This window comes from Gigantopelta aegis, chromosome 4 (assembly GCF_016097555.1).
Source record: "Gigantopelta aegis isolate Gae_Host chromosome 4, Gae_host_genome, whole genome shotgun sequence".
Lineage (NCBI taxonomy): Eukaryota > Metazoa > Mollusca > Gastropoda > Neomphalida > Peltospiridae > Gigantopelta > Gigantopelta aegis.
In genome coordinates, this window is record NC_054702.1 from 30,319,764 (window position 1) to 30,335,934 (window position 16,171).

Here is a 16,171-nt window from a genome sequence, read left to right on the forward strand (position 1 = left end):
TATTTATTGTCTTATGCAAATAATTTAATCTGATGAGCTCCTTTTTGAATCCATTCACATGGTGTTGTGCTAGTTAGCTCAACTATGGTATAAAATAGGGTCATGGTATGTAATATCATGTCTGTGTGAAAGTGCATTTGAAAGAACTCTTGCTATTAATAAAAAAAAAAGTAACTTATCGGCAGATTTCATCTCTAATACTTGACCAACTGTCAAAGTCATCTTAGACAAGTAACACTGGCCTGAGATCAGTTAAGAATTGGTCTCTCTCAATACTCCGATCCCTATCTCAACATGGGCCCATATATTTGAAGCCATTTTAGCGCTATGGAATGGTAAAATTGTTAGCTATGACGTCACTATGACTTACGACAGTTTTACAATTTCATAGTGCTAAGATGGGTCCAGGGCCTTATTCACTAAGCAATCTTAGTGCTAAGATCACCTTAAGTTAATACTGTAGTTATGCACTTAAGATGAGGGCTAAGATTGTTTCATGTAACAGGGCCTTGGTATTTAATAGGGCACAATATATATGGTCCAGTTTACAGCTTGCTCTGAATGTGCACGTAAAACCCTATGACATGACATGACATATGGTCCAGTATATTGGAAAGTGTAAATAAAAACACCTCTTATTCTTTAGACCATATTATGTTCGACACCTAATAGCTTTATTTTTAAATGTGTTTGGTGTTACAAATCAAGCCATGGGTTAACAACCAGAACTAGTTATGTTCAGTCATATTTTTCACATTATTAAGTTCTGACATTTTAAAAAGGACTAGGCCTACCCTAATTTTTGCAAAAAGGGACATAACCAGTTCTGTTTGTCTGCCCTTGAAATATTCCTTTGCTTTTAATAATTGTAATGCTGCATTCATTAGAAGTCGTGAATGTCGTATTTTCCAATTCACAAATTCTGAAGAACGTTCGTTTGGCAAAGTAACAAAACGTGTGAATTTGGGTAGGATTTTTTGTCTCAATCTTCACAACTCGTGAAAAAATGGCGGAACAAATAGAAATTATTCATGCAGTTATGAGTTGGGGTGTGTGAGATTGGAGTGACAGTGCAGATTGTCTATAATTTGCCTGAATGCTCTCCACTTGTTCACAGTTTGGAACCTGTGAGTTCACGATCACCAAATGAATGCTGCATAATAACTGCTGATTAATCTGTTGTTTATAATTCCTTTCCTTGGTGCCTCTCATAGAGACAGCAACATGTATCTGTTCATATTGTTGTTTTACTTCTGTGATCTACGTGTTATTTATATTATGTAAAAATTAACCTTTTTACAATAGAGTAATATATAATTTTATGTACTTAATTTGTACAGCTTTGTCTTTCTGTTAAGTTTGTCTCTTGTACTTGTTTACTGTAGACTAAATTATGGAATATTTGTAATATTAAAGGGACTATCCTGAGTTTAGAACAATTTTTAAAGGTTTTCGGCAAATAAAATACTTTTACATTATTAAAATTACAATTACTTAAATTTTCTTGCTTAGAATATAAATATCTTTATTTATAACCAATGCATTCTGGACACTAATGTTTTTCATTATTTCAATATCGATTTTTGTTTAAAATAATGTATGTAGGCCTACAAATCTATAATTTATAATAAAGTACAAATTTATAATTTCTTCAAACAGTCAAACCAAATTTGAAATAATTTTGCCAATGGTCATTCCAAATGTATTTATCCTTATAATGCTTATCAATATATAAAATGTGATATGGAAAAATAGTGTTTTAAAAAAGAAGAAAACAAAGTAGGATGCGTGTTTAATGTGATGAGGGGAACAAATGGAAGTCTTGCTATGGCTGAAAACTAAGGATATTCCCTTTACCTTGCTGGTTCTGTACATATGTATAAAGGAATGACTACAAATATATCCAATGGAGGTATTGAAAATTCTATACAAACGAAATATTTATTCAACATATAAACATTGTGCATGAGATGCCATTGTATATTATTTATGAAAGTATTAACAATGATTTGCAAACATGCATATTACTAATACATGTTTCACTAGACCTTAGTCAGTAGCTTAGCTTCTGAAATTATTTTATTATGCATTATTACCAGACTGCTTATTAACTGCTTGGAAAGTGGCTTGCTCCGAGTACTTGACTGTTTCAGTTTAGCACTTAAAAATTACAGGAATATGTACGGTATCCTTTTGTGTGTCTGTGTGTATGAGATTTACATACATATTTGTAAGGTAATCAGAAGTACATTCACATGATTTTTCCAGGTAACCGATTGTCCATTACGTGAACATTGTCCATTACGTGAACATTGTCCATTACGTGAACATTTGTATAATCTATGAGTTATCAAAAAGCTCAATACACTTTTGATGTCCAAGTGTTTTGAACATTTTTGGAATACATGAATATTCTGGGCTCACGATAACTGGAGTTTTTGATAGTAATGATTGAATGTATATTCTTGTTTCATAATTTGTATTTTCTGTGATAATGGTGATCTAATTATTTGGTTGAATTTGGCAGCTAATCATAACATGCAAATTCCCCACGGAGAAAATGCTCATACTTGTGTTAAATTAACATGTAATCAAGTGTAATATTATAAAGTGTAATAATATTGGTTCATTATTTTTTTATAATGCAGCTGCTGTTCTGTACATCGCAAAACATTAATGTAACAGACTTAATAATTACGTACATCTGATAATACATCTAATACCATGTAATATAGAAAGACCAATAAACATTATAATGTTCCTGAGTTTTTGTCTGAATTTGGGGATCAATCAACAGCATTAGGGAAATATTTTTATAATTGCTTTTGCCCTTTATGCATATTTGTTCCTTTGTATTTATATGCATTACTAAACCAAAGTAGAAATGGGATCCAGGGCTTCTAGAATTTGTATAAAATCCACTAGCCATGGGATCAGTGATTACAAATATTGACTAGCCACAATTAAAAATTCACTAGCCGTACTTTACTTTAAAACACTAACATTGATGAGTTGGGGTGGGAGCTGGATATTCATATTTACAAAATAGACTTAACTGCAAGATTTGACCTATTTTTCACTAGCCATTGGGCATGGCAATAGTAGTTGTTTACTAGCCCAACACTGAATATCACTAGCCATGGGAGTGGGGCTACCATAATCTAGAAGCCCTGGGATCCATCTGTTGTAGGCCAAGAGGCGTTTTGGTTGTACAGTCTTGATTACAGAACAAATAGACACAACACCTGCAAAATCTAAAAACTCTACGGAACTAACTATATTTGGTATTTCTTAAAAAATATACCTGGCTACAATCTAACTGTAGACTGTTGAATTGTCAACTTCGCCTGTTCCAGTTGATAATGACATCGCTTTCTAATGATGTCATTAACTTTCCGAGTGTCATTTTCATTTGATCCCAGAAAAAGAATGTAATTAATCAATCACAATACAGAACACACTGCCATCAGTTTACGATATAGAATAAATTTTGGCATTGTAACAAAATATATAACTGGCAGCTTAATCTCTGCATAGGACAACCTATTGCTAATTCTACTTTAGTTTATTCATTTAGGGAGTGATAATGTTGTGAATCTTTCTTTTAACTTATTTTCATGCTTATATCTTATTTTCATGCTTATATCCAATTAAAGTTCAAGCACGCTGATCCGAGCACACACCTCAGCTATCTGTCCATGACAGTGGGTTAGTTGTTAATTGTTAGTAGTCAATGAGAGAGGAGGGCATAGTGGTCTTACACCTACCCTTCGAGTTGTTAAAACTTGCTCTAGGTGGGAGCCTGTACCTATCAGCCTCATGTACGATGACTTAACCACCGAGGCCAGTAGTGCTTTTAAACATCACTTGCCGCTAATGGCAAAACAATAGATTTCCTCCTACTACATTACAATGACTGGAATACTACTACTGAGTCACAGCTTAATCTCTGCATCTGGAAACCTGCATAGTTTTCATTTTGCTCAAATAACATTGCACTCCATACTAGGGGGCAAGACATAGCCCAGTGGTAAAGCAGTCACTTGATGGGGATCGATCCCCATCGGTGGGCCCATTGGGCCATTTCTCGCTCCAGCCAGTGGTTGGGCCATTTCTCGCTCCAGCCAGTGCACCACAACTGGTATATCAAAGGTCGTGGTATGTTTAATCCTGTCTGTGGGATAGTGCATATAAAAGATACCTTGTTGCTAATCAAAAAGAGTAGCCCATGAAGTGGCAACAGCGGGTTTCCTCTCTCAGTACAACCATATGTCCGACGCCATATAATCATAATTAAAATGTGTTGAGTGCGTCGTTAAATAAAACATTTCCTTCCTTCCATACTAGGAGAGGTCCTCGTAAGTTAGTAAACTGGCACTTGGTCCTTTTGTTCGTTGTGCACTAAAATATGTTTTCAATCGAACCACTCCTGAAATAACGGCTCAATACAAAACAATACAAAACAAAACAAAACAATAATACAAACTGTTAATTTTTATTATATGATGATGAGCACATACAAAAGAAATCGTAACTGAATTAACACAATTTCCTCCATTAGTTTAAAACGTGTAACCGACATCAATCCAGACATCAACACAGAGATATATAAAATGTTTGAAGATTCATTTTAATTTACCTGGTAGTGTCAAAAAAGATTTTTACCCCTTACTAAAACATCTTGCGATGAACGTTTAGTGGCATTTTAACTTTCACATGCTTTATGTGTAATTCCATGTTAAATCACCCAATTTGATAACTGTGGAATCAGATTATTGTGGTGCGACAAGCTGAAATTCAATATTCAATAACTGGCCTGATGCTTATACATCTTTTAGAGTCTAGACTCGAGACTAATATATTAGAGTATAAAAGAGTATAAAACAGTAATAATGTCATGACAACACCATATACATTTTATGTGTGTGAGACATCATTAGAGATTGCGTCTGGACTCTATAAAAGTTTTATAAGCTCGGGCCCTGTTCAAGGATAGTGGTTAGCAGTTGGTTTGTCTCTAAGCTTACACAATAAAAATATGCCAGTTAACTATTAACAGTGACTGTTCAAGGATAGTGGTTAGCAGTTGGTTTGTCTCTAAGCTTGCACAATAAAAATATGCCAGTTAACTATTAACAGTGACTGTTCAAGGATAGTGGTTAGCAGTTGGTTTGTCTCTAAGCTTGCACAATAAAAATATGCCAGTTAACTATTAACAGTGACTGTTCAAGGATAGTGGTTAGCAGTTGGTTTGTCTCTAAGCTTGCACAATAAAAATATGCCAGTTAACTATTAACAGTGACTGGTCAGAATGGCACACAATAATGATTTATTATTGAGAATATATTGAATGTCATGTATTTACATGAAACAATGCAGAGAACATAAAATTGTTTAATTTTATTGTTTAGCAAGATAAGGCATAAATATTTTGAACATGCAGATGCATACTAACTACAAGTGAAACCACTCATCTGAAATGCTACAACCAGGTAAGTTACAGGTACAGGAAACGTGTCTTGAAATATAACTGATTACATAGGTGTACAGTAGTGTAAATTAATTATGTATGTGACAGCTTTGCTCTAATCACATAAAAACTGAATTACTATTATTCTATGTTGCTATACTGCTATATTAATTTACAAAGTAAAAAAACAAAACACAAAAAAAGAAAAGAAATGTAAATAAACAATTCTGAGAACAATGCTAAAGCAATACATGTCCCCTACTGGGCCTCACAAATTTTCCTATCTCCCAAATTCAAGGGACGTAACTATGAAAAATGGGTAAATTGCTCTGAAAGTCAACACTGACTGTAACAATACATTGGGAAAAAATTATACATAAAATTTCAGCTTGGTATTTTGAGGCATTGCGAAAAAAAACATCCAGATAACTTTCATGTGGGACAGATGGACAGAACGGAGATGAAACCTATAGTCCCCTCCGGTTGGACCGGTAGGGGACTAATAAAAAGACTTCAAACTTTATCATGATTTTAGCACTACATAAACTCACTCTTCACTCACTTCAGTCAGTAATAAATATCACAAGATACTGTTTTCCACACATCTATAAACATATATAAAGTCTGTGCACTTTTCGACGTGTAGTTACATCACAATTAAATTGAATATAATTTATACTACACTGAAATAAAACTATACAATAAATGGTGGTTTCAAATTCTCCCATCCATAATCTACTCGCATTCAACTACTGTAAAATATGAAATTAATGCTCGAGAAAAATTAATATGAAAAATGCGAGAAGGTAAACCGATGCATTTATGTTTTTAACAATAAGCTGGGCCCCGTGCTTATAAAATGTTTAGGGTCCAGACTCGATCTCTAATGACGTAATACGCATACAATTTGTATGACCTTGTCATGACATTAGTATCTCGAGTCAAGACTCTAAAAGTTTTATAAGCACCAGGCCAGAAGTAAAATAAAAACCTGTATATAGCCCAATGAACAGTTAAGTTCTATTTCACCTTATTAAACAGTCAGTTGGTCAATAACGGCCTATGTCAGCTTTGCAAAGTACAACTCTGTAAAGAACAAGTTGTAATGTTAGTTCAAAACACTGCCTTTCAACCAAACTCGTTTCACAGTCTTTGTCTTCAATGAAGGTTTCCAAACAGACCACTATTCACTGGGCATGAATGGATTTTAGGAAACTAATACTCATGTCAAGAGGAATATCTTTACTACTGTTGTTCTTCAAATGGTTCACCACTCGAAGATCCGATACCAGTTGGTTAAGCATGGTTTTAACATCACCATCAGGCACCGATCCATTTGTTGAAGATATCTGTTGCATCCAGATGGAACGAACTGCATTCATCTCAAACTCTGCTTGTGTAACTCTAGCATCTACTAATCAACCTTGTTTCAGTTTTGACTTTTAAAATGAAAGGTGTTTTTTTAGCTGTTATATCACAAACATACTGGAAACCATATGACAGTAAGTATTTTGCTAAAAACTAAAAACCATGTTAACAGTCCTCGGTGGTGTCGTGGTTAAGTCTTCGGACATAAGGCTCCTAGGTACCAGGTTCGCAGCCCAGTACTCTCTCCCACCCAGAGCAAGTTTTAACAACTCAATGGATAGGTGTAAAACCACTACACAAGACTTCTTTCACACTAACAACAAACCACTAATACACTGTCCTGGACGGACAGCCCAGATAGCTGAGGTGTGTGTGCCCAGAACAGCATAGCTGACCCTTAATTGGATAAAAGCATGAAAAATAACTTGAAATGAATGAATAAATGACAGATCTTGCATTAATTAATACACACATTTCTGGTTAGGTTTTGCTCTCGCATTATTTTCTGTTCATATTAATTTCGTGTTTTACAGTATTCCCTCATCTGTAAATATAAACAATGTAGACATCAAAAGGCAAAACCTGTATGTCCATTGTTCTTGAGTAATTTTGCTTGTCATACTAACACTTAACATAACATTCAGGCACAATGGAAAAAACATATTAATTCCTTGTCTCCATTTTTTCATCACTGTTTTCCATATCATTTCCTTTTGTAAAGTCCAGACATGATACAGTATAGAACACAATTGACAGTGTTAATTGTGGAGTCGTTCAGCGACTTTCATTGCTTCTTTTCATCATCTGACGAACTGGAATCGGAACTGGATGAGGACTCTCTCTTTGGAGGGGTGACCTGATTAACAAACAACAACCAACATTATCAAAACTATTTATTCATTAAAAAAAATTTTTTAAATACACAAAAGCAAGCATTCCTTGTAAAATATTACTATTAATGTTTTTATTTACCTCCTGTTTTTTAAGATAATAATTTTAACAACCATTTAAAAAGACCACAATTAAAGCAATATTATCGATGAGGTACATGATTTGCCTATAAGGAGTTTGATGAAAAGTAGGTCATGGTGACCTAGTTATGGATTGAGACACACCCCTATCCTAAGTTGTACCTGCATGCAAGGTTTGATGATCCTAAATGAATTGATAAAAAAAATGCAAACAAAAAGTTTACAGATGGACAGAAAGACAGACAATGTCATACAACCCATCAGAGATGAGTGTATAAAAATAAAAACTCCCCATTAAGTTATTAGTAAAAGGGTAAATGATATATTAAATTTGGCACATATAAACATTTACAAAAATTGTTCAATGACTATTATATATTTGGGTACAACTAATCAATACAGTTATATGTCAAACACTATGCTTCATTTTACATGGGGCAGGATGTAGCCCAGTGGTAAAGCGTTGGTGGATCCATTGGGCTATTTCTTATTCCAGCCAGTGCACCATGACTGGTATATCAAAGGCTGTGGTATGTCCTATCCTGTCTATGTGATAGTGCATATAAAAGATCTGTTGCTACTAATGAAAAAATGTAGAGGGTTCCCCTCTAAGACTATATGTCTAAATTACCAAATGTTTGACATCCAACAGCCGATGATTAATAAATGAATGTGCTCTAGTGTTGTCATTAAACAAAACAAACTTACTTAATTCTACATAATCCGATACATTTTCTAATTAAATGTGTATATACACACACACACACACACACACATTCAGCACTGACTGACAGACCGACTTCAGATTCATGCCATATTCTCTTTAGTTTTGAATGATAAAAAGCCTGGTTTATCACATTTTACCAGCTGTACTTACGTCCCACGTCACTGGTATGTTGTTCTTGGTGAAAAGTTCTTCCATCATAACGATGGCCTTTCGCTTCAGATTGGAAACATCCAGCCCATCGGCCCGAAGCTGTTTCAGACTTTCCTGTACCGCTTCAGTGTCCTCATTTGCACCTACAAAACATAACAACATATTACTAGAGCTTTACCATACGTGAACATGTTTTGAGTAACACAACAGCTTGTGGTCTCGATTATAACCCAGAGCTTCTCTATCTTTTTAATGCCAACAGCCAACAAGTGGCTTGGTACGTTTCTCTTCCAAAGTGCATCACTTTTTAAATTATGGCCTTTGTTTGTCCATTATATTCTACTAGATTTATGTTGATCTACAATGATATGCTAAGACTTTGATGTAGTAGACACACACTATGGCTGTACTTAACCTAAGATAACTAGAAGGGGTTATAATGGGAAGGGGAGGTAGGCACTAAAACTGAATCAGGTCTCACTATGTAGGGACTTTTCTAGCAAGACAAAAAGGGCTTTTTTACAACTAAAACCAGTACTTTTTGGTATTTAACCTACCCCCACCTACCTTAGGTAGTCCTGTACACTGGTCTCTGAAGCACAGATTAAGAACTATTAGTAACTGAAGTATCATTTAAACAATACATTCCTTTCATTCTTTAAGTAAATGTTTGAATACTTACATTGTACACCAATGAGATGACTGTACACAAATGGGAGTTTCTTCAAGCCGTGTTGTCTGTGCATGTTTAGTAAAGACGTCAACAAATCTGCCTGGAATCAAGAAGAAGCAATCTAAGAGTAATGCTAAAGAATACATGACCCCAACCGGGCACAACAATTTTTTTGTATCGCCTAAGTTCAAGGGACACAACTCGTCACAAATGGGTAAATCGCAATGAAAGTCGTACTTGATCTGTAACAGAACTTGACAAAGCTACATACATATTTTCAGCTCAATATCTTGTAGTATTGCAAAAAACAAGTCCGGGGAAACTAATTTTCTTATCTCCCAAGTTGAATGGCCATAACTGTGTGAAAAATGGGTAAATTGCCATGGAAGTCACATTTAATCTTTAACAGTACATGATAAAGCTATTCACAAAATTTCATCTTAATATATGTGAAAAAAAACCCATCTGGAAAACTCTATGCGGGACAGACAGACAAACAGAGATGAAACTTATAGTCCTCTTCGGTTGGACAGATGAAATCCTAAAATCCCAATCAACATTACACCTGACCATGTTTTTGCTTCCTATACGATTCATAAAATTCCTGGAATAAAAGCCTAAAAACTGAATTAGTATCATGATGACCTGTTACTAAATACATAATAAACATAGCAAAAACATGGCTTTCATAGACAAAAAAACACTTGAAATTTTGAAATCAATTATTATAATATTACTGACAATTATGACCAGGTGTAATATAGTCTGTTTCTAACTGTCTGTGTGTGAATATTATACTGTCAAATTGATAATTTTTCACTATAAGTTAACTTGTTGACATTTATCATGTCTGATGCTTTTTGTAGTAAGAGGTAATTAAACACCAGACACAAAACACAAACTGAGAGCACGTTTGATAAGGACATTAATAACATCTTTGTGAAAACTTCCTGGACCCAATTTCACAAAACATCGTAAGCCTAGTTTTACACGTAAACATAAATCTACAACTAAACCGAAATTTTATTACTATTATAGTTCAATAAATATAGTTTGAAGAACACATATTTCATTTTCTGTTGTCCTTAAAATACTCCAGCTTCCGTAATGATGTAATTTTCTGCGTGAAATAGATGCCAAACACTTGTAAACACATGACCAGTATAACTGCTAGTAGCAGATGTACACTTACGATGTTTAGTGAAATAAGCCCCTGTCGTTTATAGGATATTAAACCAGCATCCTATTGTATTAAGTTAATGTTTGTCCGGAGTGAAATGATGAGGAAAATAGACTTAATACCAAATGTGAGTGAGTTTTAATAATAATCAGCAACTGGCTAAACTGACTACTGTCAGGGTGAAATACTACAACCGTATAAACAGAATACAGAAATGTTATTGAATAGAATCTAATCTTGTTTTGAAACAGAAAAGGAAACACTCACTCTGCCTAGACTGCTGGCCACAGCAGCAACAAACACTGAATTCAAGTGTTTCAGTAATCCAGGATATTTCTGAAAAAGTAATCATTTGTAACTTGTAAACATGTAAAAAAAAAAACGAACAACATAATCACCAAAACATATAACCTTCATTTAATATACATTTTATTAATATTAAAATATTAAAATACTGACAAAATATAATCGGAGCAAAATGAAATAATTTGGGTTATGTAGTGTTTTTAACTTTAAAATAGTAACAATAACTGACTTCCATAGATATAGCAAAGTATTTCTCTGGCATGGTAGGTGTGGTTATCATAAAATGTATCTTTAAAAAAAAAAAATAATAATAAAAAATTTAATGCTATGACTTGGCTCCTTAAATGACTATACACTATATCGACATATATATATAATATATTTTCTTACACACCTGTTGGTGAGAACACCATGCATTATTTTTGATAACAGTTGTTTACACACGTACATGTGTAAACAATTTCAAGACATTTGACTGGCTGCTCCTAGGTGATGACCAGGTCACCAATGCCATATGTCCAACAAAAAACAGCACAGTGGAAAGTGATTACACTAACATATAGTTATCCTGACAATCATGTGTCTGTGACACACAAGTCAGCCATGAATGCAAAGGGTTGTAAATATCTTTTAGTTGATAAAGATGTTAAAATGTGCTTAAAAGCAGTTTTTTTAGGATATGCAAGAAACAGAATAATACATTCATGTCCGTTAAGATATCATTTATCTCACAACTCGTTGTTTAAAACGTATCAAACTCGCTTTCGCTCAGATAAATTTTAAAACAACTCGTGAGACAAATAGTATCTAATGGCCACTCATGTATTATTCTCTATTTATAGGCTTTCATAAGGGTGAGACCAAAAGAAATATACTTAATTTTTCTTTATTATTTTTCTAACCGTTAAAAGAACTGCATTATTTTACTGGTTTTTGTGATGGACTGGAATAAGCATTTGATGACCCCTCCTCTAGCATAGGAAATTACTGCCTCAACAGCAATAGCATCAAATACCGAACAAAAGTAAAAAGTAAAGTTTGTTTTATTTAACGACACCACTAGAGCATTGATTTTTTTATCTTATCATTGGCTATTGGACGTCAAACATATGGTCATTCTGACACTGTTTTTTAGAGGAAACCCGCTGTCGCCACATAGGCTACTCTTTTACGACAGGCAGCAAGGGATCTTTTATTTGCGTTTCCCACAGACAGGATAGCACAAACCAGGGCCTTTGTTGAACCAGTTATGGATCACTGGTTGGTTCAAGTGGTTTACACCTACCCATTGAGCCTTGCGGAGCACTCAATCAGGGTTTGGAGTTGGTATCTGGATTAAAAATCCCCTGCCTCGACTGGGATCCGAACCTAGTACCTACCAGCCTGTAGACCGATGGCCTAACCACGACTCCACCGAGGCCGGTCAAATATCGAACAACACACACAAACCTCTAAAAGTTCATCTGCCTTTTTGGAATCTGTCAAGTAGTAAGATGACCAAACTGCTCCTAATGGTCGTAACTCGTTCTTATTGTCAGCCAGTTTAACTGCCATTTCTTCAACTGTAAAACATGATGGATAGAATTTATGTAGATGACAAATTACTAAAGACATTAACCTTTAGACTACTGGATTAATTTTTAACAAAAACCAATTGAGTGGGTACAAGTTTATAATTTTTACTCACATATATTCACTTAAATGTTTTATAAATACATGAAATAAAGTTCATATATGAATCGGTATTATTTTCGTGGACTTTTGTAATTTTTATGATTTTTAGATCTGTTAATGGTGATTAAAATTAGGCAAAAAATAGAAAAAGTAGCATTTACTTACGGGCATTTGTGGCCAGCTGTCTAGTATTTATGTCCATTATTCCCGATAACAGTGGGTTTTTTACCAGAATTATTTTTTTAAACCAGTACTACAATTCATATTGCAATATTTAGTGATTTTCATTGTTGGTAAAACGATCAAATTTATTATCAAATTAGCTGTTAATCAACTATCGATCCCTGAAAATGACTGTTTTCAAATGAAAATACTTGCCGAAAACCACTTTTTGAACTCAAAATTTCAAGGTATTTTAAATTGAAAAAAAATCAAAATAAAAGCCACCATTTTGAAAATAAATCTTTTTTCTTTTATTATATTCCCATTTCCGGTGAGAGCTGTGTGCAAAATGGCGGGAAATATTAATTGGGGAATGCACTGTATGTAGTATACAATACGTCGACTGATATCTCACCTGCAGCAGTCAGAAGGTTAATTATCTATTTAAGATAAATCAATCTCCACTCAGATATTCAAACCACAAACCCTTAGTATGAGAGTTCAGAGCTCTTTAAAATGTGCTAATAGAAAAATGCCTACTAGCTACTTCCAGTAAGAGCATTATACCAACACTACCATATAACCCCTCTCAAGTTAAGCTAGGTCCTGAAGCTGTGAGTCATGGGCAGTTGGACTGTTACAAGTCCTGACTCTGTTGTTATTGTATTCTTGTGTTAAGAACACACACACGTCAGTATGTTACAGATACATGGGCTACATTCCACCTTTAGTTTGTTATCTAACAACTTGTGAGACGCCAATGAAACTGCCTGATAATACCTTCACTGAGATGTTCCGGTGACTTGGCAGCAAGATCTCTGACATTAAAACTGGTAATATGGGTGTCCATGTCATCTACATTGTCCCTCAGATACTGCATGCATTCTGGAATTTGATCTCTGCAACATGACAAAGAAAACATAAACACTAAAATAAAAAATAATCACTGGCTGCAATAAAGGAAGGAAATGTTTTATTTAATGACGCACAAAACACATTTTATTTATGTTTATATTGCGTCAGATATATGTTTAAGAACCACACAGATATATAGAGAGGAAACCCGCTGTCACCACTTCATGAGCTACTCTTTTCGATTAGCAGCAAGGGATATTTTATATCCACCTTCCCACAGACAGAATAGTACATACCACAGCCTTTGTTACACCAGTTGTGGAGCACTGGCTGGAACGAGAACGCAAAGGATACTCGATCTTGTGACCTTTTCCACCTCAAGTGAGTGCTCTACCACCGAGCTACATCCCAGCCCTCTCGAGTAAATGCTCTACCACTAGTCTGCCAACTCTGGATATCAATGAGTTTGTGCTTTTAAAGAGTTGGCCGATGTAAGAAATTGCCAACAAAAACAAACTAAATATAATTTCTTGTTTACAATATCAAGAGTCTGTATATCCAATGTCTCTGGTCATCCTAATCTTTTAAGTAGCACAAACTGGATTTGGTCTTCCAATAATTTCATATGTACCAAAAAAATATATATTACAAAATATAAATAAGTTTTCTAGTACCAACTATAAAATGATTAGAAGCACATTTACTATACAGGCAGCAATATGCAGAAAAATGTATTTAACATGCAATTTCAGTTGTTACAATGTTTCAGTTAGTTGTCAACATGTTAATAATGGTAACAAACTCAGTACAGTTCCTTTAATGGTTTTCCTTTATCGTATGTAAGTGTTAATAACAACCTTTCAATGTAGGCCTGAACAATGTGTGGGTGAAGAGCTAGCTTCAGCCTTCCTGTGATCAAACCCTCGTTCTTCATCAGCAACAGACTTTCAAGATCACCCTTTTGACCTAAATATCGAAACAAGCCTCGCAGATCTGAAATTATCAAAAAACAATCCATCAATTTTTGTGAATGTCAAAAAAAATTATTATATCATTTTTTAAGTTTTATTTTGTCACCCTTTTACAGTATAACCTTTACTCCTATTTGTTTACTTTTAAAACCTTTTTTTTTTTTTTGGGGGGGGGGGGTATTTTCAAGTTGAATTATAGGAAAAATATTTTCTGAATAACATATGTTTAGAGAATACAAATAAACATATTTTGGTGGATAACTTTAGCTTGAATTAACCCTTAGGGAAAAGAAAAAATATTTTTGAATCACAAAAGTGACCCAATTGTATTGTGAATTTACAATGAAATTGAGTAATGAAGCATTGGCAAAAATAATTTTGTTAACTTAACATATAGACATATTTCGAGTGGTTAAAATTCAAAATACATATTTAGCATGACTCTCACACAAACATTCAAATGATATACAAACCAGTAAATTTTTTCTGCATCAATAAGGCCTTCACAATGTTGACTAATTTTACTGGATTTTCACTTTGTTCAACTCTGGAAAAACAACAAAGAAGTTCTTATTATAACAACACTATTCTCAATAGTTAAAAGTTTGTTTTGTTTAACGGCACCACTAGAGCACATTGATGTATTAATCATCAGCTATTGAATGTCAAACATTTGGTAATTTTGACATATAGTCTTAGAGAGGAAATCCGCTACATTTTTTCATAAGTAGCAAGGGATCTTTTATATGCACCATCCCACAGACAGGACAGCACATACTACAGCCTTTGATATACCAGTCGTGGTGCACTGGCTGGAACAAGAATGAGCCCAATGGGCCCACCAACTAGGAACAACTGCTACAATAGTGTTTTCTCTAGCTTGTTTTAGCATGGTACGGCACAATGCCTCAGTAGTTTAGCACCATCTCGCCTTAATCAGTGCCAAGCTGCCCTCAGATTAAACAAGCCTTTTTCAATAGTTAATTCTTAATGTATTATTAAGTAATAAAATATCCCTGTAATATATTTTGCCATTCATTTATTAAAGCTAGCACATTAATTACATTTATTTTTATTTCAATTAATTTTTTGTCTTTAATGTAAAAAAGGTCCCCTGAAAATGGTGTTATGCCCCAAAAGTGTTTAGTCTATCATGCCTTGCCAAATATCTAGTGGAAATATTACAATAGAAAATTAAAGCGATTTGATCGACTTATTGAGATGTTGTGACCTAACCATTGCAATATGTTGAAATGCAGTAATGGTGAGGTTAGGTCAAGTTATGAAAATATAACATGATACGGTATTTTACAATTACGATCACCAAATTACGATCACCAATTGCTAAGTATTTCTTCTCAAAGTCCTATCTTTTTTTTTTGACAGGTGACTATCACCTACCAAATTGATGATATTATTTCCATAAAACAGATAGGGATACCCTCCAAATAACTGTTGATTAATGGAATAGTTTAAAAATCAAAAACATGAAATAATCTAATACAGCTACACCCTGAATTTTTTCAGTAAAATTAAATGGCAACCTACCTTTTCCGTAATGATTCAAAATGCTCAAAGTCATTATTAATTATAAACTGCAGAGCTTCATTGTCAACAGAGTTTAGGTGAATTTCTACTCTCTAAAAAAAAAGAAAATCAGAATA

The 16,171-nt window shown here is 34.1% G+C and overlaps 1 protein-coding gene across 1 annotated transcript in view; it reads right to left on the reverse strand.

The window, feature by feature from the left end:
• Positions 1-4,481: 4,481 nt before the first annotated feature.
• The window catches only part of LOC121370354 (leucine-rich PPR motif-containing protein, mitochondrial-like), a 45,179-nt gene continuing 33,489 nt past the window's right edge, over positions 4,482-16,171 (reverse strand). Inside the window, exons 29-37 of the mRNA XM_041495516.1 lie at positions 16,056-16,147; positions 14,981-15,054; positions 14,394-14,529; positions 13,462-13,580; positions 12,295-12,407; positions 10,807-10,875; positions 9,369-9,459; positions 8,687-8,829; positions 4,482-7,694 (exon numbers count right to left, since the gene is read on the reverse strand). Coding sequence (XP_041351450.1) covers positions 7,623-7,694; positions 8,687-8,829; positions 9,369-9,459; positions 10,807-10,875; positions 12,295-12,407; positions 13,462-13,580; positions 14,394-14,529; positions 14,981-15,054; positions 16,056-16,147 — 909 coding nt within the window. The 3' untranslated portion in view covers positions 4,482-7,622. The remainder of the gene's footprint in view (positions 7,695-8,686; positions 8,830-9,368; positions 9,460-10,806; positions 10,876-12,294; positions 12,408-13,461; positions 13,581-14,393; positions 14,530-14,980; positions 15,055-16,055; positions 16,148-16,171) is intronic.